Source organism: Gopherus flavomarginatus, chromosome 2 (genome assembly GCF_025201925.1).
Source record: "Gopherus flavomarginatus isolate rGopFla2 chromosome 2, rGopFla2.mat.asm, whole genome shotgun sequence".
In the NCBI taxonomy this organism is placed as follows: Eukaryota; Metazoa; Chordata; order Testudines; family Testudinidae; genus Gopherus; species Gopherus flavomarginatus.
The window spans coordinates 183077201-183103680 of NC_066618.1; the positions used below are offsets into that span (position 1 = coordinate 183077201).

At 44.8% G+C, this 26480-nt stretch overlaps 1 protein-coding gene across 1 annotated transcript; it reads left to right on the forward strand.

Annotated features, from left to right (window-relative positions):
• Window positions 1-900: 900 nt before the first annotated feature.
• On the forward strand, window positions 901-17404 carry SMIM13 (small integral membrane protein 13). Its single transcript, XM_050941679.1, has 2 exons — window positions 901-1294; window positions 13618-17404. Exons 1-2 carry the CDS (start codon window positions 1219-1221, stop codon window positions 13809-13811), a joined length of 270 nt encoding a protein of 89 aa, XP_050797636.1. The 5' UTR covers window positions 901-1218; the 3' UTR covers window positions 13812-17404.
• Window positions 17405-26480: the final 9076 nt, after the last annotated feature.

The following is a 26480-nucleotide window of genomic DNA, read 5'->3' on the forward strand; positions in this document are numbered from 1 at the left end:
GGATTATTGGGGGGGTGGCATTTTGCTGGGGGGGAGGGGCGGCAGGCGGCTCTGGTGGACCTGCCGCAGTCGTGCCTGCGGACGGTCCGCTGCTCCCACGGCTCCAGTGGACCTACCGCAGGCACAGCTGCAGCAGCTCCACCGGAGCCGCAGACCAGTGCACAGGGCGGCGAAATGGCCGAGTGCCTAGGGCGCTAAAAACACTAGCGCTGGTCCTGACCAGATGACAGAACAAGGAGTAATGGTCTCAAGTTGCAGTGGGGGAGGTTTAGGTTGGATATTAGGAAAAACGTTTTCACTAGGAGGGTGGTGAAGCACTGGAACGGGTTACCTAGGGAGGTGGTGGTTTTTAGAGGTTTTAGAGGTCCCGGCTTGACAAAGCCCTGGCTGGGATGATTTAGTTGGGAATTGGTCCTGCTTTGAGCAGGGGGTTGGACTAGAACCTCCTGAGGTCCCTTCTAGGGTGACCAGACAGCAAATGTGAAAAATCAGGATGGGGTAATAGGAGCCTATGTAAGAAAAAGACCTAAAAATCGGGACTGTCCCTATGCAATGGGGACAGCTGGCACCCTACGCCCGCCCCGGGGGAAACGTTACCCTCAACCGAACAGGCCACGCTGGGAGCCGTAGTTCACATGGGCAACAGCAGCAGTTCGTTACACTCCAAGTCCCAGCGTGCCCTGCGCTGCTGGCTGGCGTCACAGTGACGCGTTACTACGCAGCCTGCCGCGTGCCGCCCGTGGACTGGGGTGCTCTCGCGCCGGGTTGTCAGGGAGAAAAGCTGCCGGCGCCGCTCAGCCTTTGCCATTGGGGGTTCGCAGCCCCGCCTCCGGCGCGGCGGGGCGGGGCGGGGCGCGGGGCTGCGGCTCCCTCCAGAGGCAGCCGGCAGCGGAGCGCGGTGCCAGCTGCTCTTCCTCCTCGCCGGCGGGTCTGAGGAGGCGGCCGGGCGCTTCCTCCTCCCCCTCGCTGTGCCCCCGGGGTCTCTGTGCCGCCACCCCCCCCCGGTCCTAAATCTGTGCCTGCCCCTCCCCCATCCCCGGCCTGGCCCCGCCGTCCTGAGCCCTGGGGGCGGCTCATAACCAGCCTCAGCCCCCTGCCTGGATTCCTCCTCCGGTGCAGCGCGTGCGGCCGGTCTCCCCGCTCCATGCGCCGCGGGGATGCTGCTGCGCCCTCCCTGCGGCTAACAGCGCCCAGCGCCTTCCGCTCCGGCCAGCCGAGATGTGGCAGAGCGTCGGGCTGACGCTGCTGGTGATCGTGGCCACCCTGGCCTGTGTGCTCCTCTTCATGCTGTGCGGTGAGTACACACCCGTAGCCCTGTGTGTGTGTCCCTGTCCCGGGCTGCCCCGATCCCTCCCCGCGGAGTCCTCTTCGGCCTCCCCGGGGAAGGGAAGGGGGAGGAACATGGTGCCCTGTTGAGGGTCTCGCCCACAGCGCCCTCTTCGCTTGTTTTCAAACATTTGAGCCTTGAAATGTTCCCCGAGCTGAATTCACTACACTGATCTGAAGTTCACAGCCTTTGGGGGAACGTGCTGCTGAACAGTTATGCACTGCTGATAGGACAGTATTGAGAGCAATAGAAATACCAATGAATGACTGAAAAAGCCTCCTACTAAAGACAGCTTTTTAAATTAAAAACAACCAAAAAAACCAATTTGAGTTTAATTTGAGACTAAAGGAAGGACCTTTATGGGGTCCCATAAAGATAGGCACTTAAGGATACTCTATAGGTGGCTGTTGTATTTTAAAAAATCAAAGAAACCAAAAGTAGAATTGTGGATGCTCTGTAAAATGCAATCTGGTCAGCTTCCTCATTTTCTTTACACTGCCATGGGAAACGTTGATTGGAGTGCAGACCTTACTAAAAAGCATGCAACGAGTGATGTTGAAAGAATAGGATTGTTCTATAATATTCAGGCAGAAGGCTACACCAGCATCCTCCTCTCTCTCTCCCCATATATAACAGGTAGTAAGAACTTAGGAGTCTTATTAAATTCTGTGTGTAAATGCTGTTTACCTTAGTCAGAAAATAAAATGATGTATTACATTGATTAAAAATGCTGAAAGGACAGGAGCTTCCTCATCTTAAGTAAAATTTTGACTGAATTTAACGAATGTTTTAATAATTTGGAAACGGGTTATAGACAGAGAATTAGAGTTGTCAGTGACTTCGTAGTTGTTTCACTATATTGAAAGTGTACCCGGAGCAGGAAGCTGTTCTTTTCATTGTCTTAGGAGTCAGGCATATCTTTATCCTGTCTCTCACTATATGTACAGGCAATGCAGGTTACACAGGCTATTTACATATTTAGGTGACAGCTTTCCATCCGGACAGATCATTTGTTGGTAAGGATAATAAAATAATAACTTGTGAGCTGGTTTTTTTGAACTTGACAGGTGTTAAAAATCCCACAGTACTTAACTGTGTTGAACTTATAGTACAGGAAGTTTTAGAGCAGTATTTTTCAAACTTTTTTTTCTGGTGACCCAGTTGAAGAAAATTGTTGATGCCTGTGACCCAGCAGACCTGGGGATGAGGGGTTTGGAGTGTGAGAGGGGGCTCAGGGCTAGGGAAGAGGGTTAGAGTGCTGGAGTGAGGGCTGCAGGGTGGGCCTGGGAATGAGGGGTTCAGGGTGTGAGAGGGGGCTCTGGGCTGGGGCAGGGGGTTGGGTTGCAGGAGGGGGGTTAGGGCTCTGGGCTGGGGGTGTAGGCTCTGGGGTGGGGCTGAGGATGAGAAGTTTGGGGTGGAGGAGGGGGCTCTGGGTTGGGGGGTTCAGGGCTGGGATAGGGGATTGAAGTGCGGGGTTGGGGTGCAGGCTTACCTCAGGTGATTCCTGGTCAGCAGTGCAGCAAGGATGATAAGAAAGGCTTTCCCACCTGTCCTGGCACCGCGGACTGCACTGCGCCCTGGAAGCGGCCAGCAGCAGGTCTGATTCCTAGGCAGAAGTGACTCTGCATGACCCTCACCCGCAGGCCCCACCCCCCACAGCAGAGCCAGTGCCCTGTGGCCCCCCTGCCTAGAAGCTGGAGCTGCTGCTGGCCGCTTCCAGGGCGCAGCATTGTGTCAGAACAGGTAGGGACTACTAGATTTTAATGGCTGAGCAAGACCCAGTGCATTGCATTCCACCTCCCAGTACTGGGTCGTGACCCAAAGTTTGAAAATCACTGTTTTAGAGCCCTGTCCTGCCAAGACTTCACACAAGAGTAAGGGTACTTGTGTTTGAATGGTGGCAGGATTGGACTCTGAGTTTTCTAGTAACATAAGTACAGTAACTCCTCACTTAATGTTGTAGTTATGTTCCTGAAAAATGCGACTTTAAGCGAAACAATGTTAAGCGAATCCAATTTCCCCATAAGAATGAATGTAAATGGAAGGGTTAGGTTCCAGGGAAATTTTTTTTGCCATACAGTACAGTACTATAGTTGGGAGGTGCCCTAGCCTTACCCCACACAGGCACAGCCCACTGGCACTGGAGACAATGAGGCAGGTAAGGAGGCTGAAGGTACTGTAGGCTAGGAGAAGCACGTTGCGCAGCAGCAGTTTCCCCTACTCTGCAAGCACCAGGGGCGTGAGGCTCAACCTTTGATCTGCCCATGCCTCCCTTTCCCCTAAGCCCCCCCCCTTAATCTGCCTTTTCTTCCCCCGCCCTACTCTGCATGCCGCATCCTCACTCCTACCCCCTCCCTCCCCTGTCTATTGCCCGCAGCAATCAGCTGCCCTGCAGGAGGCAGAGGGGAGGTGTGAGGACACGCACGCAGGCTCCCCCCTGCCTCCTTAACACTGCAAGCCGGAGGGAGGGGAGAGGTACGCAGCGTTCTCGCTCCTTCCCCCTCCCTCCTGCCTGTGGCAATCAGCTGGCTTGCGATGTTCATGGGGGAGGAGCGAGGACTCAGCACACAGACTCCCTCTCCCTCTCCCGCCTCCTGCCCACAGCAATCAGCTGGTTTGCAGCGTTCGGGAGGCAGGAGAAGAAGGGGGAGCCTTCATGCCAAGTCCTCGCTCCTCCCCACTCCCTCCTGAACACAGCAAGCCAGCTGATTGCTTTGAGCAGGAGGAGGAGGGGGAAGGCGCTGGTCTGCAGGTGGGAGGTGGGGAGGAGGGCCTAGGGGAGTTGATGGGGGCTGCCAATGTGGACAAAGCAGGCAGCCCAGTGCCATTATAGCGAAGCATTGCACAACTTTAAATGGAGCATGTTCTGTAATTGAACAGGTGCTTAAGATTGAAACAGTGTTAAGCGAAAGGACGTTAACTGGGGAGTTACTGTAGAAGAGTCTTTGGTAATAACTGTTTTCTTGAGTGAAAAATGATTTACCGGGCACTCTTTCCAAGTGCATTGTGTTGGCAAATAGTCTAAATATTTGTATTGCCTCTTGCTATAATTCTTTCTCTGTGAGTGTTAAGTCTTCAGCAGTAGATTAATTCTTCTCAGAAGGGACCTAACCCTACTGCCACTGAAGTTAATGTTAAAACTCTCATTGATTTCAATTGTACCGGTTTGGGCCCAATTTGCCTACATGCCACAATGCTAGTTGCCATATCAATTGTTGTAATAGTAGTAATAAAGCTAACTTATTTCCATTTCACTTGAGTCAGGTAGTGACTAGACCAGGGATCTCAAACATGCTCCCCGTGGGCTGCATGTGGCCTGCAGGGCTCTTCTGTGCGGCCTGCCAAGCTCCCTGCGCCCCCCCACTCCTCGGCCTACCACCAGGCCAGGAGTGGGCAAACTACAGCCCGTGGGCTGAATCTGGCCTGCAGGATTGCCTCCCGTGTTGCTGCGAGCCCTGCGCTTCTCCCTTAAGCAGCTGGCAGCACGTCCCTTCGGGCTAGAGTAGGGCGGGGGGAAGGAGGCAGAGGGTTCCTGTGTTGCCTCGCTTCAAGGTACTGCCCCTACAGCTCCCATTGGCCAGGAACAGGGAACCGCAGCCAATGGGAGCTTCATGGGAGGTACCTGGAGGAGCAGCAGCGGAGCCCTGTGCCCACCCCCGCTCCCCCAGTGGCCGTGGTTCCGGCTGCTTCCTGGAGCGGCACGGGGCCAGAATCCTGCCCTGGCCCCCAATGCGTGCCGCTGCCACCCCGGAGCCACTCTAGGTAAGTGGCACTGGGTTGCAGCTTGCACCCCACACCCTTCCTGCACCCCAACTTCCTGCATTGAGCCCTCTGCTGCCCCCCACACTCCTCCTGCACCCAACTCCCTGCCCTGAGCCTCCTGCTGTATCCTGCACCCCAACTCCTTGCTGCACCCCTCACCCCTCTTGCACCCCACACACCAACTCCCTGCCCTGAGCCCCCTGATGCACCCCACATCCCTCCTGCACCCAGCTCCCTGCCCTGAGCCCCCTGCCACACCCCACACTTGTCCTGCACTCCCTGCCGAGTCACCTGCTGCACCCCGACCCTCTGCCATACCCCTCACTTCTCTTTCACCCCACATGCCAACTCCCTGCCCTGAGCCCCTGCCACACCCTGCACCCCTCTTGCACCCCCTGGTGACAGGGAAGGGGCAGCGCTGGGGTGGGGACTTTGGGGAAGGGGATGGAAAGGGGCGGGGAAGGAATGAGAAGAGGCGGGGCCTCATGGAAGGGGTGGAGTGGGGTGGGGCCAGGGGTAGCAAGAGTGGGGGTGTCGGTGATGTGGCCCCCAGGTCAGTGCACTAGACCTCATGTGGCCCTTGTGGTCATTTGAGTTTGAAACCCCTGGACTAGACGCCATTAGTAAAGGAGAAACCTTTTTCTGTCAGAGCAAAGTTGGTGGGGAAGCTGGGATGTTAAAACTATTCTAGGCCCTTTTTCAATACTTTTAATTCACATACAAAACCATAGCGTGCATGGCCTGGGGAAGGGAGAATACATGTAGATTCAAATTGCAGAGTTAGCTATGTATGCAAAACATCAGGAAAACTTTTGCTGAATCTTTTTTTCCATTACAAACGCTTTAGAATTTTTCAGTCATCTCCTATAAGTTGTTAAAAAATACAGTATCAATTATTTATCATAATGATGTTGGAAGAGCAGAGTGAAAAATGATATTTAGCATTCATTGCTAAGATCACGTGTCTAAAATTGTGGGGTTTGTTTTGGTGTGGGGCTGTGGGGTTTGGTCTGGGGATATTTTTGGGGGGTGGTATTGTTCAGGAAATCTTGCTTTAAATCAATTTTAATCTTGTTTTGCTTTTGTAATTTTTAGTTATTTTCCAAAAAAAAAAAAAAAAGGGTTGATTCTCATTGGTTGGTGACTATTAAATCTTGGTGATTTGCAAATAAACATAGCCTTTACACTGATTTGGTACACTGGTACACTGGTATGAGACAGACGACCCTTCAAATTCAAGCCCCATAGTTCCAAATGAGGAGTCTTGGGTGGAGCTTCAATCCAGGAATCCAAAACTTCGTGTCTCTTTGCATATGTTCTTTGTGCCATAATGTACCCCATCATACAGTTTCGTTTAACACTTACCCTATAACAGCAACTCATGTCAAACAGTCCAGGAAGTGAGGTTAGGATGAAGTGTCAGGAAAGCTGAACTCTGATATTACTAACTTGGGCATTTGTTGTCTGTACTTGATTTATTTTCTCACAATAGGCACACATTGAGCTACACTGTGATTGCAAAGAGGTACATTCTGATATGTGCTGAAAATTTATAGTGAACTTTTGACTAGCAGGATGTGGTTTGACTTACATCTTGCCTAAAAAAAACCCAACCCCAAAACAGACTTAACAAACATTGAGAGAGTACACAGAAGTCCCCTATTTCAGAAGGCTGAATTCAGTTGTAGACAGGAACGCTCTTAAGACACAAGCTGTTCTTTAATGCTGCATTCAGTTGTTTCATAACTCTTCAATTTCGCAGACCGTCGAAGTCTGAGGCCATTTCTACACTACCACTTACGTTGGCTAAACATACGTCGCTCGGGGGTGTGGAAATGCCCCCCCGCCCCCCGAGTGACATAAGTTTTGCCTGCATAAATGCCAGCTGTGCATAGTGCTAGGGAGCGGGAGAAGTTACCACCACTCATTGGGGGTGGTTTAATTATATTGATGGGAGAGCTCCCTCCCATTGGCATAGAAAGGCAACACAAGAGATCTTATAGCAGCGCCACTGCATGGATACCAAGGTCATTTGTACTGTAAGTTCTCTAATGTAGACATAGACAATATTGGTTTAGGTCTCTTAGGCTTTCTCAGGACAGTTAAAAAGAAAATGCCCTTTCCTTTGAAGTTGTCTTTGAAACGTGTTTGTAAAGAGGGGCTAGCAAGGGGATAAATTCTTTTCCTTTTGGGAATGAAATAGTCCTGAACTGTATTTGAAAAGTTGCACTGAGGGAAAAATCAAGCTCAAAGAACCCTGTGGAGCCAAGCCACACATACTATGTCTATTGCATGTACGTGGCCTATGTTACCATAGTATTTGAGCCCTTCACAATTCTTTAACATTTATTCTCACAACACTGCTGCGAGGGAGGGCACTGCTATTGGTCTTTCTGTATCTACTCCCCATCTGTAAAATTGGGATCAGGCACAGAGACTATGGCTATGTCTACACAGCACTTTTGTCATCAAAACTTTTGTTGTTCAGAGGTGTGAAACACGCCCCCCCCCCCCAAAAAAAAAAGTTTTAACAACAAAAAGTGCTGGTGTGGACAGTGCTTCTTTGGCAGCAGACACTTTCCCAGCAATGAAGCTACCGCCCCTTGTTGGCTAGTCCCAGAATGGTGGCTAGTCCTTGTCCTTTCCCCCTCCCTCCAACATTAGTCCAGCTGCAAAATTCAGCTAGGCTGCATTCCATCTCTGAGCAGTCCCCCCTCTTATGTCCTGGCCCCCATACTGCCAGTACAAGCTGTATGGGGTGACTGGGGGCTCGCCTGGACTCCTCTTTCTTCCTTTCCAGGCCCTTTCTGGGGGTGGGGGGTTTTCTCAGGGTCTTTTCTCCCACTCCATCTCCCAGCATGTCTGACCCTCCTTTTGGGGGAAGTCCGCCTCCGCATACTCCTTAATTAACTTAACTGCGGCCTCCATGGTGTCCGGCTGGTGTCGTCTGATCCAGACTCACAAGTTCTCAGGGAGGCCCTGTAAAAACTGCTCCAGGATCACTTGGTCCTGGATTTCCCCCACCATTTGGGTATCTGGCTGCAACCAACAAGTGGCCCAGTGGGTCAGCTTTTGGGCGAAGGCTTAGTGCCGCAAACTTCTGTCTGTATTTTGCCCTACACAGTCTAGGATGGCCTACACAGTCTAGGATGGCCACCTTCACTGCCTCATAATCTTTGGCCTGGTCGTTGCTCGGCACCATATAAGCCACTTGAGCCTCGCTGGTCAGATAGGGAGCCAACCGTAGGGCCAAGGTTACCCAGTCCCATCCGCATCCAGGGTTACCCTCTCAAAGGTACAGAGGAAGACATCCAGGTCATCTGCAGGGCCCATCTTACACAGATCCAATCCCATCGCGTAGGCATCATCACGCCTCATGGGACTCCCCAGTCTCTGGAAGAGCTGCTGCTGCACATTGGCCTGCTCCCTTATAAAGTCCTGCAGGGTTTTCGTCAGGGTGGATTTGATTTAAATCATTATTTAAATCACTAGTCAGTAAGACTTCATTTAATCATGGATTTCTACATAAAAGTGCATTCTTGTTGGTTGTTATAACCTTAATACATATTCTTCACAGGTAGAGGAACTTCATTAAAATATTCTCAAACTGTGTCTCATTTATGGCCTGCTGCCATTATAGATTTTCCCTTCTAGTGAGAGAATGGTATGGTAGATCTCAAGTGAATGAAGGCTATACTCAGAAAGACCTCAAGACTTCTGGGATATGCTGCTCAAACAGTTTCACTTTTGTTGCTACTGGAGATAAATGTGAGAAGGGAGGGACAGGCAGACTTCTCGTTGTCCAGATCTGTTCCGCCCCCAACAATCTTCTATTCATTGAACTTTTTGAAACTTTGCACTTTTAGAGAGAGGTAAGGGATTGACTGTGTACACAAATTTGCAGAGGGACAATAGGCTTGAGATCTATTATTTCTCACCTCTTATTTATTTCTTTAAAAATATTTTTGCTGTTAAAGCATGTTACCTCTGGAGACACAAATCCACAGTTTGAGAGCTGTAAAATTAAGCATCTCTGATGGTATCTTCTAGACTTAGCACTGAGTCCGATTGGGTAGCTAGATTATTTAGGTTAATCTTTCTATACAGAAGCCCCTGGAATCCCATAGGATTGGGTCCCTAATCCATGAGCTATTGGAACTCATTTACAAAACTTTCCTTAACTATTACATGAATATACTGTCTAATACTATAGAATTAATAATTCCTATTCCATGATGTATATTCATGTAATATTCTTTGAACTATAATGTATCTGAATTAAAGCTATCTTTAGATAGATTCTTCCTCAAAAAGCATTTTATCAAAATCTGATTTAAATTAAAAATTATTATTATTATTATTTTAAATAATTGATTTTTATCTACCTTGGTTTTCTGTTGCTCCACTTGCCAGGTGAGTGAGGCCTGCCTCTCTAGCTGGTGGGATTGCTAGAAGGCTTGCAGCACCTTTTGCATCTCCTGCTGCTGCTTCACTAGCCATTGCAGGGACACCTCCATCTCCAGGTCGCCAAACTCTTGTGCTGGCTTGAGATCGCAGACAAGCCCCCATATTTAGCGAGTCGTAGTGGGCCCCTCTGGTTTCTGCCCCTACTTCCCTCAGATTGGTGTAGACACCAGTGCTCTTTATTTATAGCTGTTTCCCACCACCACCTTGCTATCTATGTACAGGTTTTTCACAGTCAAACTTTGCCAGCAGCAGTCTAGAGGCCGAGGCCCCGGCACCTCTGTGCCTAGCCTTTCTCTTTTCTTCCTCTCTGGCTTCCCTCCTGCCAGCCTTTATAGCCCTTGGCTAATATGGCTGGCAGCTGTTTCTCATTGCCAGACAGGCATAAGGCTCTTCAACCAGCCCCAGTCAAGGGGAATGGATTGGGACTGGAGCAGTGAGCTGTAGGGACTTGCTGTCTGCTGCTTCTCTCAGCTCCTGTTGGGCAGGAACAGCGAACTGCAGCCACTGGGAGCTGCGGGGAGCCATGCCTGTGGAATGTCAATGTCTTACCCTGATGGCCATGTGCAGTCTGTGGGCCGCAGGCTGCCCACCATTGATGAATGGTGATTATCATTTGATAATGCTCTTAATATTCCCAAGTATCAGTAGTCTGGAGATACATGTTTGAATTATAAGGATGAAATACCTAAAATCTGTCACTAGGCTATCTTTGTACCATCAACATAATATTGCCAGATTGAGACCATTCTCAGTGAGATACTTGAAAATGCTGATGGGCCTCTGTGTTTTTTTCCATAATCTGATTTGACTGTCAATTTTCATCCTGACCACATTATATCTAAGGAGCAGTTTGTGTCCTTACAAGCATTCAGCAATTCCAGTATAACACCTATGTTTTTAAAGAGACACAATTAAAAATCACTCTTCTTTGAGTCTTTTTATTTAGTATTGCTTCAGATAACACTTCCTTAAATCAGAACTTAGACTGTGACTGAAAGCAATTAATGAAAAAGGCTTTATCCACTTTGATTACATTATGTGGGGACACTTTCAGGGTTTCCCCTGTATAGTCAGTCAGTTTTACATGTTTAAGAGGGCCTTTTACACAGCAACAAGGGGAGAGAACCTGTGGGAGAAGAAAATGGCTATAAAACCTCCACAATTGGCAGTGGCAGTTGGGAGCAAGTGTCGTACCTCAAAGTATTTCTAACTTTTTTAATATAAATGACTAGATTTCAAATTGGCCATTTCTTTAGCATCATGACATTGGCTTTCTGTAAAATCCTGCGCTGCTTTTTAAATCTGTATAGTGATTCAGTATACTTAGCTGACCGTAAATTCTTAGTTGCCCAGTGAGGTCTGAATTGGCTGGTTATCTAATATGTCCAAATTCTTGTCTTAAACTTGAGAGTTTTGTAGATATACCAATGGTCATTTATATGATGAATGGCCCAATTCGCAAAGATAAAAGGAACACTTATTGTGTAATACCAAGTGATGTGCTCAGTGCTCCACTTTGCTGGTAATCTAGGGTATTAAATACATTTCAGTACTTTTCGTTCATCTTTTAAATGAGCTGTTCTAAAGCACCCTATGCTATTTTGTGGAAGATGCTAAATATTTTGATGTCTTGTTTTGTGCTGTCCCTAGAATTAAAACTGTACTCTTTATGGTGTGAATTGGCTTTCTTTGAAGGGCTTCTAGGGGGAAAAAAATAGATAATTTGTTATCTGTTTTCTCTTTATATATGCTTTTGTAAGGTCTAATAAAGTATATTACATCTTGTAAAAAAAATTAAATCTGTCTGATTTAGTGGCAAGAATGAGGACTATTAGAATTGGAGATTCATAGCTGCTTCATAGGTTTTCTTTAATTGTAAAATTCTGAGTTTCATTCTTGTATATTAAATGTATATGAAAATAGAAAACTAGTAGCAATGAGTACAGTTTTAATCCTAGCAATATGTATATTGCTGTTAATTTTCTGTTTCCATTTGACACACTTAGTGTTCTCTCTCTCTCTCTCTCTCCCCCCCTCCCCTGTGAGTAAAAACTAACATGCGTTTGCATTGTTTGATTGCTTTTCTATAAGAATTGGGCTAGTGAGGGAAATAGGATTTAACTACAGAGTCTGTAGAGCCAGTTGTGGTATGCATGATCTTAGGGCACAAAAAATAATCTTTTTAAAATCTACCTTTTCAGAGAGAGAGAGAGAGAACTATCATCTTTCACAGTCACTGTTTCTCTAGATGTCTGTGTATTGTTGTCATCTTCCTTGATGACTCTTGTGTTATTGTCCACGTTTAAAGGATGTCTATTATCATTCTCTGGTGACACCTAAAATAAATAATCAGGACTGGTTCCGCTAGTTCTGGGCAAACAAGATTTTTAAAGGTAATTAAAATTCATATAGGCCAGTGACTTGAATTTGGAATTGACAGGATTTTCCCAGTTTATGACAGGAGTCAAAGTATTAATGATTAACTCTAAGCAGGATAAACTAACATTTCTAATATAACAAATAACACTTTTCTATAGCATAATTTTTCAAACCAGTGTCCATAACGTTTACTAAAAATACCTCCTGACTAAAACTTGGGGGTGGGTGGGACTGGGGGAGGGCGGCCCGTGTGCTTGTGGGGGTGAGTTGGCGGGGCCAGAATGCTCCCTACCTGGTTCTGCACCTCCCCAGCAGCAGCAGAGTTTGCGTGTGGCAGGAGGCAGGAGACTGAGGCAGCCTCTGCCCAGAGCGCTGGCTTCGCAGCTCCTGTAGGCTGGGAACTGCGGCCAATGGGAGCTGCGAGGGTGGTGCCTGCAGGCAGAGGCAGCACGCAGAGCTGCCTGGCCATGCCTCTGCCTAGCAGCTGAGCCAGGGGAAGGTTGCTGCTTCCGGGAAGCCCCCCAGGTAAGGGCTGCCCAGAGCCCGCCTCACCCCGTCCCGTGCCCCACCCCCGTCCCACACCCAAACTCTTCTGCTGCGGGTGGGGCGGTCTCCTGAGACTGCCCCAGCAACTGCCGGTATGACTGCCACAAGGGCTACCTGAGCTACCCCGGAGCCAGGTGTACTGACTGCTGCAGAATTCACGGCGGTCATGGAAAGTCACGGAATCCATGACTTCTGTGACCTCTGACAAACTTGCAGCCTTAATTATGATGGTAGCATTTAAGAGTCCCAGTCATTGGGGCCCCATTGTTCTGGACACTTTGCAAATGCATAACAAAGAGACAGTCACTTCCTCAGAGAGCTTGCAATTGAAGTATATGAATAGAGACAAGATAATGGGTAGATTGGGGATAGGCTGTGCAGGGCATTAAAAATGAAGACTTGCTACTGTAAAGTGGTGTTCTGATTAAACAGCACATGTTTTAAATTGCCTTTTATAGTCCCTTCCCTGTATATGGAGGTGGGGGTGGGAGGAGCTGTGCAATACTAAATTGTGTTCCCTGATCATTTTAACTTTTCTGTAATGGAATCTTGGAAGGGTAAATGAGGTAGTACCTTATTTAAGCAAGACTTTTGAACTGAAGAGATCACCTCTTCCAGTTGAAGTATCACTTCAGAATATTTTTGAGTGCTAGAAGAATGAAAACCTTGTCAATCTGATTCTAGAACAGAGCTGTGCTTTATACTAAATCTAAATTCTAGTTTATTTATTGAGTGAGCAAGTTTAGGCTGGAAATGCTTGGCGTATCTTTTTACAATGAAAAAGCACCATGGTCAGTCAAGAAAGGAGAAGGAACCTCATTTTAACACTCAAAGGATGATACCCATAATTGTGCAATATTCATTACCCCCTCTTGCTATGCTGACATATTAACATTCATAGGGAGATCAAATCCTAATCTGGAATTTGAACTTGGCCTCTTCTGGTCCAGAGACAAAGGTTCTACCAGTTGAATCAAATTGAGAACTGTAGATCACTTTAAAATGTTTGGAAAGGGGTAATCCTTTTCTGAGTGCTGGTAAGCTGTTGATGAATGCACTTTTTGTAGCCTGAGTTTTTGTATGTTCGAAAAATTATTGTATAACAAACAAGTAACTTTGTTTTTTGTCTCCCATAGGTTGGTATGTGGTGTGGCAACTGTTTTTATCTAAATTCAAGTTCCTGAGAGAGTTGATAGGAGACACAGGATCCCAGCAGGGGGATAATGAGCCTTCAGAGTCTGAAGCTGAACAGGAGACTCCACCCACTCCACAGAGAGGTAGACAGAAATCAGCACGGCAAAGAAGGGCACCAGCAGAAGAAGCAACTTAAAAAGAGTCCTCTGGGCATTCATTAGTGACCTATGAACAGATTAAACACTTCTGCTGCACTGTGTGATTCAGCAGTTTGGTTTTACTGAAAACAATGGACTCCAAAAAACCAAATATCTGTGAACCTTTTACTTTTGGATTTCAGATATACACTACTTTAGTGGCGGTTCAGGAAGGGCTTTAATGGTAAGCCATATAGAACTAGAAAAAATAAGGTAGGGGGAGAATCTCTCAGCCTGAAAAAGGCTGAGCTGCTGTAGCTCTCACCCTTGCAAACGGATTCTGTTTCCTGGTCCATAGGCCTAGCCTTTCCATTAGTCTGAACATGGTAAGCATCTCAGACTTGAAATGGTTGCTAACTTATTTTTATTTCACAGCACTGCAACTAGTTGTAGTAAAATTTAATTTTATTTCTGTATTTCATTCAGCTGTATAAATATATATATTCTTCAATTTGTCAGTGCATGTAAACTTGAAAGATGTTCAAAGGATATCCTGCTTGCACGGTATTCTAAAATGAGGTTTAGTAACCTTTTCTATACGTGAGAGAATTAGTACTAGATACACATGTGGAGGTTGTAACTATCTCCTTAAAGAAAAACATAATCAGGTGACCGTACCCGGTTTCCTGGTTTTGACACAAGAAGGGTTACAGGTAAAACTGTTCTGCTAGGCTTCTGTGTTTTTGTCATCTGAACCTCTAACTCCATTTTTACTGGAGATGGGAAGGTGCAGTGTGGGTTAAGTATCTTCACTGTTCAGTATCCTAAAGTGGCAAGCACAGTTCTAACTCAGTTTAGAATGTAAACGTTTTTACATCAGGTATTTGGTACCAGATTTTTTTTCTGATGCCACTTATTATGAAGAAATTGTGACCAATTTGGTGGACACCACTTTAATAGTGTTGTAGCAATGTGTTTAGTACCTCATGTTTGGTGGTGGTTACTTGTTTTATCAGCAGTTTAGCAGATTCTCCCAGTTCTTCATTACCTGAATTGTACTCCAGGTGAACATCCTTTAATTTATTATTATTTTTTTTTGCATTATACTTCAAGCAAAATTAAATCCCACATTGCAGCAATCTTGCAACTTTAAACTAGTGTTTGATATGTGTCAAAAAAGGAAGAATAAGCAGGTGCTGCCTCTGAAGTGGTATGTAGGGGGATGAAGCTACAAAAAGAACAGTGTCTGTGTCTGTCTGTTTTGGGACAAGCTCATCTGACTTCCTTTCATAAACTTTGGATGCATTTGTTGATTTGTTTAGTTTCTTCTTAATGGTTTTCCCTGCATTCAGATTCTGCTGTACAGGAAAATGTCTTAAAACTACCAACTATGAAACCTACATTGGTGGATAAACTCTCTTGAACCTCTAGTGACAATAGCAATGCTTAGCTCTTTGCTAGAATAGACTCCTATGTCTGGGAGAAGAGCACATTTTTACTACCTTTATATTCTAATTTACCTGTGGATATTGTTTGAAAGCTAATGTGTTAGGATTTGAAGATGACAGTATTCACTGAAATGTATGACAAACAGCTGACAAACATTCTTCCTGATGTGTCAGTGTTAAAATATGTAATAGATGTCCTGACCCTTCCCTGCAAGTTCTATATTCTTTCTTTGTTTACCAGCATGTATGTATAAGCATGCTTTATTATGGGATTACACTTTCAAGCATGGTTACACATCAGTTTGCACATATCCTCTAAACACATGTAAAACTTATTAATAGTTTTTCCTATTCCATACTTCTGGTGAGAATGGGAACTGGAAATGGCTATTGATTAAGGTAATAAAATCCCCATTGTATTCAAACTGATCAACAACATTGTTTCCTTTTCCTGCTTGTTTCAAGTGTTTGCCTTTAAGACATACTCAGCAGTATAGTCCAGTTGATGTACAGTTTACCTTCAACCTAATCTTTTAATTAAGAACATACATTTTGTACACTCTCATTAATTTTAGTCTGCAAAGGACTATAATCTTGATATAAAGCATTCATACTATATGTACATTTCAGTTCTAAGTGAAATATAAGTACACATAGGAAATACACATACAGCAAAAAGCTGACATTTCTAATTTCGCCTGCTGAAAGAGGTAATGGAAACCCACAGGCAGTCTTTAATTTCAACAGCTGTGAAGAAATGTGAAATTACAGCAATACAGATAACCAGCAATGTAGCACTCAAAAGTCCTTGTGCCTCATGCCTTGAGTAAGTTGATGTGGGAAACTCAAGTAAGTTTCAGTGCTGACACTTTTATCTGGAAGTATGCAATAAAATGGAAATTAAAACTAATGAATACACAAATCTGGGAAGCAAGTTTGTCCTGCCTTTCTGACCAACCTTTTTTCCCTCACCAAATGTACATTTCCCCGACATGGAGTTCATCTATTCTGTCATTTTGTGAAAAATAGTCAACACTATTGTAGTAATAATGCTGATGTGACCTACTTGCCAGTAACACTAAATCCACCTGTAACATTATATTCATGCTCCTAGTAGCAGCATGACAACAAGGTTTGTATTATAAAGATAGTATGAGTTGTGTAGCTGTGGTAATGAAGATGTCAGTGTGTAATATGAACAGGAGAAAATAAAGGTTTTCTGCACATGTCCCATGTGGAAACTTCTGCGTATTGGGGTTTTACACACACCTGTAAAACAAGGGCGTATTTATGTGAAAGTGTGCATGTGACGAGGCCGAAGGTATTAAGTTTTAGCAGTCCAATAGAATTCATGTTCTTGTCTTCAAAATATTTTGTGTTGGACCTTTTTTAACAATATACATCTAAAGTATTTTAGTGGTAGCTGAGCACTTAGTTTTTAATTAAGTAATACAATTCTAAAAAACCTTTTTGTAAGGCAAAAATATAAATGACTGATTTCATCTTTGTTTTAATTAGATTTATTTTTAAATATATATGCCTTATTACAACCATTCTATTGAATGTACTTGTTGGTTTTGGTCAATTTAATTTAAAGTATATTCATATCACTTTTGTGGCAATGGTTGAGTGAGCAGCAGCAATCTGCTTTGTTTGTTAAACACTTTATTTGAAAAGGCTACTGCCAGGGATTGTAGAACAAGCACATAATATAGGCTGGTTGAAAAGAGTAGGTAAATAATGGTTACAAATTCAGGAGAAAACTGAAGATAGTTGCATTCTTGTAGGATTTTTTTATGAATATAGCATAATTCAGACCTGTTGGAAAGCCATTCTGATTTTTATCATGGTTATTTAACACGTGCCCACAAGGCTAAGTCTATGCAGTTCATTCATTCAGCACTGCTGCTGTAGCTATTTGCAGTAAATGCTATATACTGTGCTGCAACCAGTGAGCAATTTGCTGCTTAACGTTAGGTTTACACTGACCTAGACCTGTGTGTGTTTCAACTTCAGTTTGTTTGGAAACAACCAGAATAAAGAATGAGTTTAATGTAGTTATTTGCGTCTTCAGTGTTAACTGTTAAAAGATACTGTACCTAATGCTTATGTGGTTTGTCTGTATTCATCATGTTATCTGTTCTTTTAAACTGACTGCACAGATAACTTAACAAAAACAAAATAAAATAGACTTGATATGAGAACTCTTTTGGTATGAGTTAATATTTTTGGAGGAATGTTGGTATCTCATTTGCAAAGTATTATGGTGGCTCTTTAGTTTGAGTGCAGAACACTATGTGATCAAACCCAACGGTCAGATTTCAGCTGTTATAATGGATGCAAATACTTTGAATCTATAAAAATAGCCAACTGCTTAATTAAAAAAATGAATCTCTAACTTTTAAAACAATAAATATTCCCTCAGATTAGAAATTGACACTTCACTTATCTGCAAAAATGGACTAATGCAATGCAGTGACATTGCACTTTTGAGGAAAGATGGTTGTGCCAGAGCAACTCTGATACTTGGATTCTTGGATTTCCTTGCCCTCAGTCACCTATTTTCAAGTCTAAGTGTCAGGAGAAACTCCACTGGTGCCGCTGATATGTGACCTACTCCCAGCAGTGGAAGAGCATAAAATATCCATAGTGATTCCTTTGAATTTGTTAGCAGTCTTTGACACTGACCATGAAAGATACGGTGACTTTTCTTCAGTCTCTTGCAGGATGCATAGAAAGATTCTTGAGTTAACTCTACTACTTTATCTGAGCAGCCCCATGAAGGGGATGGACAGTTTTTCTTCCCTACAGGCGCTCTTGAGTGGGGTGCACTGGTTTACAACGTGTCTTCTGTGCTGTCCAGTGTGTGTGGAGAATCCAGTTAAAGTACTGTGTGAGGTTCCGGGGGGAGGTTTCTTTTGGCTTTGTTTTGCTCAGTATACAAATTCATTTGTCAGCTTTGTCTTACTCCATATTAGTGTGGAGAGTTGTGTGTGTTTATTATAAAGAACAGATAATACTAAATCTAAAAGTTTGAAAATATTTTTTTAAATTGCTTAGTGTATATGGGCCAAGACATTCATGTATTTTGCAACTTCTGAATTGGCTGCACAATTCATTCCTTCTCATGGAATTGTTGCTTCAGAATCTAAACTGTCATTTTAAAAAACTTGTTTTGTTGTAATGATTGTGAATTAAAACTTTCCAATTGAAAACAGAGTGTAAATTGATACTATATTGTCTTCCTGAGTCTGCAGGCAGCCTGAAACAATTTACGAGAAAGGAGGTGTGATGTGACCTTTTTTCCATTCCCAGTGGGTTGTTAATTCTGAAACCTAGGTCTTGAAAGCTAAGCACAATTGGTGGTTTTCAGGTGCTGTGTATGTGGATACACTGACTTCCAAGCATAAGAGGTGGCAATAATTGACTTGGGCTTGGTCTACATTTAGTTTAGGTTTGACTATGGCACTCAGGAGTGTGGATTTTTTTTATACCCCTGAGTGCTGTAGCTATGTCAACCTAACCCCAGGTGTAGACACAACTAGGTCGACCGAAGCATTCTTCTGTTGACCTACCTGTTACCTCTCACTTACTTCTTCGTAGGCTACATCTATGTTATTCAGTTAGGCAGCCATAGCTGCGCCATGATAGCTATGTGGCTATATTCCCCATGGTGTAGACATAATCTGGGCTTCAAACAAAAGGCAGTTGACAGGACAGAGGTTTAGGTAGACCTGAGGAAGGAGCAGAAATGGCCAAGATGTAGTCAGGTGAGGTGCCTTGAAAATGAAGAAAACTCTGGCGAAATAGAGAAGCTAATGTAGGAATCCTAGGTTGTGGGATATAGGTTTGATTCTTCTGCAGAGAGCTGAACCCACAGGAGTGAATAAGGTTACCAAAAGGGAGCTGGCTGATGTGTGTATCCTGAAGGTCATAGATGAGGATGAGGAGTTGAAGTGACCTGAGGAGCAACAGGAGAGCTTAAAAAGCAAAATAAGAAACTATAGTCTTGGAAGCCCAGGAATTAGAGAACACAGATGAGTAGGAAGTGGGCCAAGGTACTAAAGGCAGCAGATTAAGGAGACAAAAACCTGTTGAATGTGCAGGAGTAGTAATTTGAGACCTGAGCGAGAGGAATTTTAGTGCAGTAAGAGTACACATTCAGAAGCTAGGCCTTTTGAAATTTCAGACTTCTGGCATGACCAGCTAACACCTAGCTCTTACATAGTGCTTTTCATCAGTGGATCTCCCTATAAAAGAGGTTAAGCATCATTATCCCTGTTTTCCAGATAGAGAAATGGAGGCAGAGGTGAAGCAATTTGCCTAAGGTTACCCAGCAGGCCAGTGGCAAATCCAAGAAGAGAAACTGTTTCCTGAGTCCCAGTCCAGTGATCTATCAAGTGGGCTACACTGCCTCCAAAGTGCAAAATGGATGCTGTGTAAACATTAGCCATATGGGGGAACTCAGCTCAGTAAAGATGGCCTATCTAAAATGTATGGTCTGTGTTTTGTAGTGCACAGGTCATATCTTTTTTTAAAAAAATTCACACTTGCTGTTTGGCTGTTATATGCTCCTTAGGCTGTAGACATCTGTGGTATGTCTTTCATTTCTAACAGGCATGCACATTGCAACCAGGACTGCTTGCTTTAGGTTATTTGAGTGCTGTCAGCTGTCTCAGCTTTACAGAACAGAGAAGAGACATGGGTCCTACATCATAGTCCTATCTGAACTGTGTGTATCTGTGACCACTTCCACAGCCAGTTTTGCATATCAAGATTTATTGCTGCACTCAGAACAAGATGGATTGTATTTATTTTATTTGTATGCATAGATCTGCACCTAAAAGTCCATGACTGTCAAAGCTCCTTAGCTATGTTAATGGAATAATGTAGTGAACCAGAAATTATGTACAGTATGTACTATTTATGTGTTGCATTCTTGATGTGGCTAATCAGAACAGATAGAAATTGTCAGGGCACTTTCTGTAGGGATCAATTTTCTGTTGGCTACACTAGAGGATTCTGGCAGGGCAAGAGGCTGCTGTGCTGTGTTACACACCTCACAAGAGTTTGCAAGTATTGCTAGCTTTTGTTTGGGGCAAAGTTCACTTCCTCTGTGTTCTCTATTGTTTCATTGTTTGCTTTTTCAGTGTTAAATAATGTTGCAGCTGTGCAGTTGCAATAGGTCTTTGTCCTCCCAACACAGTGCTGTTCAGTGATCGCTCTGGGCAATGTCTTCTGTACTCTTGATTGCTTTCTTATAGTTACAGAAGCTGCAATAACTAAAAATATGTACTCAGTTTTTTTATATGGGACAATGTATTCAGTCGTCAGGCTTTTTCATGTTGAAAATAAATTAAATGGTGTAGCCATTGCATAATATTGCTGACACACATGCTGTTTCATACATTGATATGCCATAATTTGGATGGCTTCCATTTTTGAAAAGGTATCGCACCTTTCCACCTGTAAACTGGTACTCCCACACACCTCCACTTTGAAGATCTATGGTAGGAACACTAGAATGTCTACCCACAGTGCTCTGGTACTGCAGTGATTGCAGGCAATGTTGTATATGGTGTAGAGCAGTGGTGTATCAGAAACAAAATGGCTAACATGGACATACTGCACCATGACAAATAACCATGGTTCAAATGTCCCAAGGTTACTACAAAAGGGTAAAATTCTCTGGCACTGACAAAACTTCTAAGACTCATTCTGTTACATAGCACAGTGCTACTGAGTTTAGCCTGCCACAACTGCGTCTTGAGATTCTTTCAGAAAAGATATGGCATCAGATTTGTGTCTAAGAATTAAAGTCTGAGTACAGATGCTGCACACACAAAATACTCAGTAATTAGATACTGAACAGTGAGGGAATTTGAATAGATAACTTCTGGTACCCTGAGCAAAGCAGCTGTGGGGAGGGCGTTTTCAACATTACCCTTGAAATGGCTTCCTGGGATTGAGATGACCATCACTGATTTCTTCCTCCCCATGTTAATGTAATACAAATAGGCCAAGGAGTATAGTTCAGCGGTTCTCAAACTGTGGGTTGGGACCCTAGAGTGAGTTGCGATCCCATTTCAATGGGGTCACTAGGGCTGGCGTTAGATTTGCTGGAGCTCGGGGCTGAAGCCCAAGCCCAGTGGGCTTCAGCCGCAGGTGGTGGGGCTCAGTTTACAGGCCCTCCTGCCCAGGGCTGAATCCCTTGGGCTTTGATTTTGGTCCTGGCCTCCTACCGAGGGGAGTGGGGCTCGGGTAGGCTCAGGCTTCATTCCCTTCTCCTGGGGTCATGTAGTAATTTTTGTTGTCAGAAGGAGGTTGCGGTGCAATGAAGTTTGAGAACCCCGGTCTAGTTATTAAACCACAAAGGTGAGAATTTGGACTCTTGGATTGTCTTCCCAGTTTCACAGTTGACTTTCAATGTAATCTTTACAGCATTATTCGAACTATATTACAATACAGTCATGAACCTTGATTCATATTTGTACAACATGTAGATGCTGGAGAAGTATTAAACATATAGTGCGATATAGCTTCTACTTAGACTCTTCTGTAGAATCCAGTACTACTGAGGTGAGGTGGTTCTTGTTTTTCCAGTGGCCCTGACCCAAGAAATGATCAAAATTCTCCTAAGACCAAATAAATCATGTGGTCAAAATCCAAGGAAATCTGCTATACTCATTGAACTGACTCTGCTCAAGAAAACAGGACTCTAGAAGAACCACAAACAGTGCTATACAGCTCACTTTTCCATCCATTGGGATCCTAGTTTTTCAGCTTGAAAGTCCGTTCAAAGAGCAATTTTGGGCCTGATTTTTTTCACCACAAGGTGGCACCCGGCTTCAAGATTTAAATTTAGAGCGGCTGATACTTCAGCACAATTGCAAAGTCCTCTGAGCATAGGGAGGCAGAACACATAGTTGTAGCACTTATTACTGTTTTTAATAATGGATGTGTGATAGTTTAGATTTGGGTGGACGTTCAAGGACAACACCATGCAGGGGATCAGTCTGAGTCTTGCCTTCTCCTTTATTCTGGGGACTAGAGAGTGCTGATGAAGCGGTGTTCTGAGGATGAGTATATTGCTTCCCTGGTAGCCCAAGAATAGCATCTGGCTGTCCTTGTAATAGGGAAGGCTATTGTACTGATGGTCTTCATCTGTTGTGCACTCCCCTAACTTAAAAAAGTGCAGCAGAAAAGGGAGGACTAGGACACTAGATCTGATTTCCATACCTCTCACTATTCAAAACAAGTATCATTTCTTTATATCCTAGAGGCATATTCTGCAATCACAACAATGTTTGTCAATTACTTCTAGAAATGCTTTTTCCCTTAGCCTGATCACAAGCATAGGATAGTGATGACTCTAGCACATTTAAAAGTTATATGATGTAATAACATCAGAATCTCCTCTCTTATGATGACCTCACTGTAGAGACACGTGAAAAACTGTCACACAGTGGGATGACCCTTTAAGGGCTTAGTCTTCCCCCAGTGACTATTCAGCTGGTGAAATAAAAGGTCAGCAAGCAGCTCCTTTAAGGTTGAGTGCAGGGAGGCAGCTGCAGGGGATCTTGGGTCAGGTCCTGAGCCCAACAGCTGGTTAATACCTGTTTTCCTAGGGCAAGAGGCTAGGTGGCAGGATCTGGTTTAGCTGCCTTGCTTGAGGTTGTTGTTAATCAATACATTGACAGAAAAGGGAATGAAATACTGACAGCAGTGGGAGCATCACTGATGCACTGACTGGTGAAATGATCTGCTGGTTTACATGAGTGGGGAAACTGAGGTAGCAGCAGGATTGGACAGGGGGGTAGGGCTGCCAACTTTCTAACTGCACAAACGTGAACCCTCTTGCCCCACCCCTTCTTCAAGGCCTTGTCCCCTGCTCACTCCATCCCCACTCCCTCCATGGCTTACTCTCCCCACCCCACCCCTCACATTTGCTGGGCTGGGGCAGGGGATTGGGGCATGGGAGGGGAGGAGGGCTGTGTCTAGGTGTGTGGGCTCTGGGGTGGGGTCATGGATGAGGGGTTCAGTGTGTGGGAGGAGGCTCCAGGCTGAGGCAGGGAGTTGGGGTGGCGGAGGGGTTTGGGGTACAGGCTCTGGGAGGGAGTTGGGTGCAGGAGGGGGTTCCGACCTGGGTTAGGAGTTGGGGTGCAGGCTCCAGTTGGGCAGCGCTTACTTCAGGCAGCTCCTAGAAGTGGCTGGCATGTCCAGCTCCTAGGTTTGGGGCAGTCAGGTGACTCTGTGCACTGCCCCTGCAGTTCTCATTGGCTGCAGCTTCTGGTCAATGGGAGCTCCAGAGCTGGCACTCAGGCTGGGAGCATCATACAGAGACCCTCTGGCTTCCCCTGCACCTAGGAGCTGGACATGCCAGCCACTTCCAGGAGCCACGTGGAGCCTGGGCAGGTAAGGAGCCTGCCTTAGTCCCACTACCCTGCCAACTGGACTTTGGCCTATTAAAACCTCCCTGATTGCCTTTAAGAGTCACCAGGACATTGAAGCCAATTATGGGAGATTCCCAGCCAATCTCAGAGGACTGGAAACCCCTAAGGGGTTTGACAGGGTAGCCCAGAGGATTCAGGGTGCCTGGGGCAAAGCAGGGGAGCTGTGGCGCTTGCACTCACCCGGCGGCGGTCCGGGTCTTTGGCGACATTTCGGCGGTGAGGAACCCTTCAGTCGCTCCACATCTTGGCAGCCCTGAAGGGCCCCCCGCCGCCAAAATGCTGCTGAAGACCTGGACTGCAGCCGGACCAGGGCTTGCAGGGCCCCGGGCCTGGAGCAGATTGCCCCACTTGCTCCCCGCCCCCCGGGCAGCCCTGAGGTTTGAGGAGACACTGTTACATAAACCTCTTAAGAAAGTTGCTTTTCTCCTTTAATTTCAGCCATTTATTACCTGGAAAAGGTTAAGGTCAGCTCTGTAATAAAGGCTCACATTTACACCTTATGAAAGAGAACTGCTGCTTTTTTTTTTTTCTTTTAAGTTTCTTTGCTAAGATTAAACTAATTTATATTTTAGGCTGACTCACTGGGATTAAAAAGATCATGTGGAGTGCTGAAGTGGTTGGGCTCCACTTCCTGTAGCAGGATCCTGTATGAGAAGAAAAATAAGGCCCTAGAGATCTCACTTTCCAAACACACAACTGAATCGTTTTATGGAGAAGGTCTGTGTTTGGAATGCATCCCAAGGAGTCATTTCACTTACTCATCCCAGAATCCTCAGGTAGGCCCTGAGCTTTGATCATGCTGCACAGTAATCAGCTTTTAGGAGGAGGGAGAAGCAGAGAGTTGTTTTACAGGCCTGACCTAAAGCTGGGGCCAGCTCTGCTTATTAACACTTTCAGCTCCCTGCCCATTGTAGCAGCAACGGAATCAGATGGTGTTTGCTCATGGTCAGCTTGTGAGCCCATTACTCACGCTGGTGAGCAGCCATTTCCATGACTAGTTGCATGGGATGTAAAAGCTCACCCATACAAGCTGGCTCTCAAGCAGCTGCAGTGCTGTAGGTGTGCTTACTGTTACAGGATGAGCTTCCTTCCTGCATGACTAGGACGGCACCACGGACACTGCAGATAGTCACCAGCTCTAGCACTTTTTGCGCCTCCCCACATCTAAAGGCCCTCACCAGCTCTAGCAGTAGAGCAGAAACAAGCAAACTGTTTCTATTGGTGCTGCACTGAGTGTGAGTCTAGTAACTATAGTGTTCTCTCTCCTTGCTGACTTCTACCTAGAGTTTGAAGAATTGGAGTCTTTTTTTCTGCCTTCTTGATTCTATCAGAAACCTGTTTTCCCTCCAAAATCCCTGCACCAATTGGTAGATTTGCTCTCCTAAATAACTGCCCACACCAAGTAGTTGAGAACACTAGTGGCTGAAGGGACTCACTCACCTCAAGAACCAATAAGAACCCATTCTCCAAATGACTAAACTGATTTGTATGCTAACTTCCTCTCCACCCATGCTCTAGATGTTGGAGGAAACATGCTCGTTACCAGTACTGCTACTAGAGGCTTCAATCAAAGTAGTTGCTGCCCGTGAGGGACAGCTGCTAAGTAGGAAAGCCCCTGTGAGGAGCAAGAGTGAGTTGAAAGAAATGGAAGTAGAGTTTGAAATTGGAGGTTTAGGTCTGTGCTTGGGATAGGGTGAAGAGTATGAAATTGATCGGCTATTGGAGTTTTGGGGGGACAGGAGGGGAAGAAATACTTTATCCAAGGAATGTCACCTGTATTGGTGACAGAAGCAGAACGTTTTTGAATGAGCCTCTTGTTTAAAAGATGGCAGCATATCATGTGAAGTGCTGAAAAGAGTGATGCACAAAATACATAAATGATTGCTATAGAGGGCTGAAAATTTTTCAGCTAAATAAAACCTTGATCAAAATGAAAAAATTTGGTGCAAAACCAAAAAATCATGATCGTCTTTCCTTTTCCCAACCATGTTAATAAAAATGACCATCGTTCTTGCAAGAGAAGTTGCTTTATTTTCTACATGAAATAATGTTCTTTACTTTGTTCACATTTTTCTGTCCACCTTCTTTACACCAGTGACACTGATCAGTAGCCTAAGAAATGGATATATAAATGAGCAGAGGGATGATAGCTACAGTGTTCTGAGAGAAGAAAAGCTACCACAGCTGCTAAATCTGTCCTTGTTTGCTGGGAGTGATCTGCCCTATTATTGGCCATTTTCTGATTAAATCAACAGGAGTTTTTCTACTACTTTGAGTAGTCATTTCCACCTGTGGGAAAGTAGTGTGAAATGTTACCAAATCTGAATTCTCCCCTCACGTGCACCACTGGTAGCATTTTACATTCTTTTTCACACTCACTGTTCAAAGTGCCTGGCGCTAGAGAATCACACCCACAAGGTTTGCAGCTGTACACTTGGCTTGGGGGAATGAGGAGAACCTTAATTAGTGAAAAACAAAACAGCTATGGCTCTTCTGTAAATGAGATTAACTCTCTTCTTCATCTTCATTTTTTTCTAAGAAATGAAGAGGAGGAGAGAAATAAGGTTGTACATACCATTCTGTGTAGTCTGATGGAACACTTTTCAGAGGACCTATCTCAATATTTTCTCTTGAGAAACAATGAAATGCATTTTGGTATAAAACATGATACTTCTCTTTCCTTTTGTAATAGGGTTTTTTACTGAATGGAAAATGGGCAGTGTTTGCAGACAATGTGCAGTGAATTCCTCACCCCTATCCCTCTTCCCTTGCTTGGAAAGTTAGATTAGTATTTGTTCGTGAATGTACTACTTGCGAAATGTGTTGG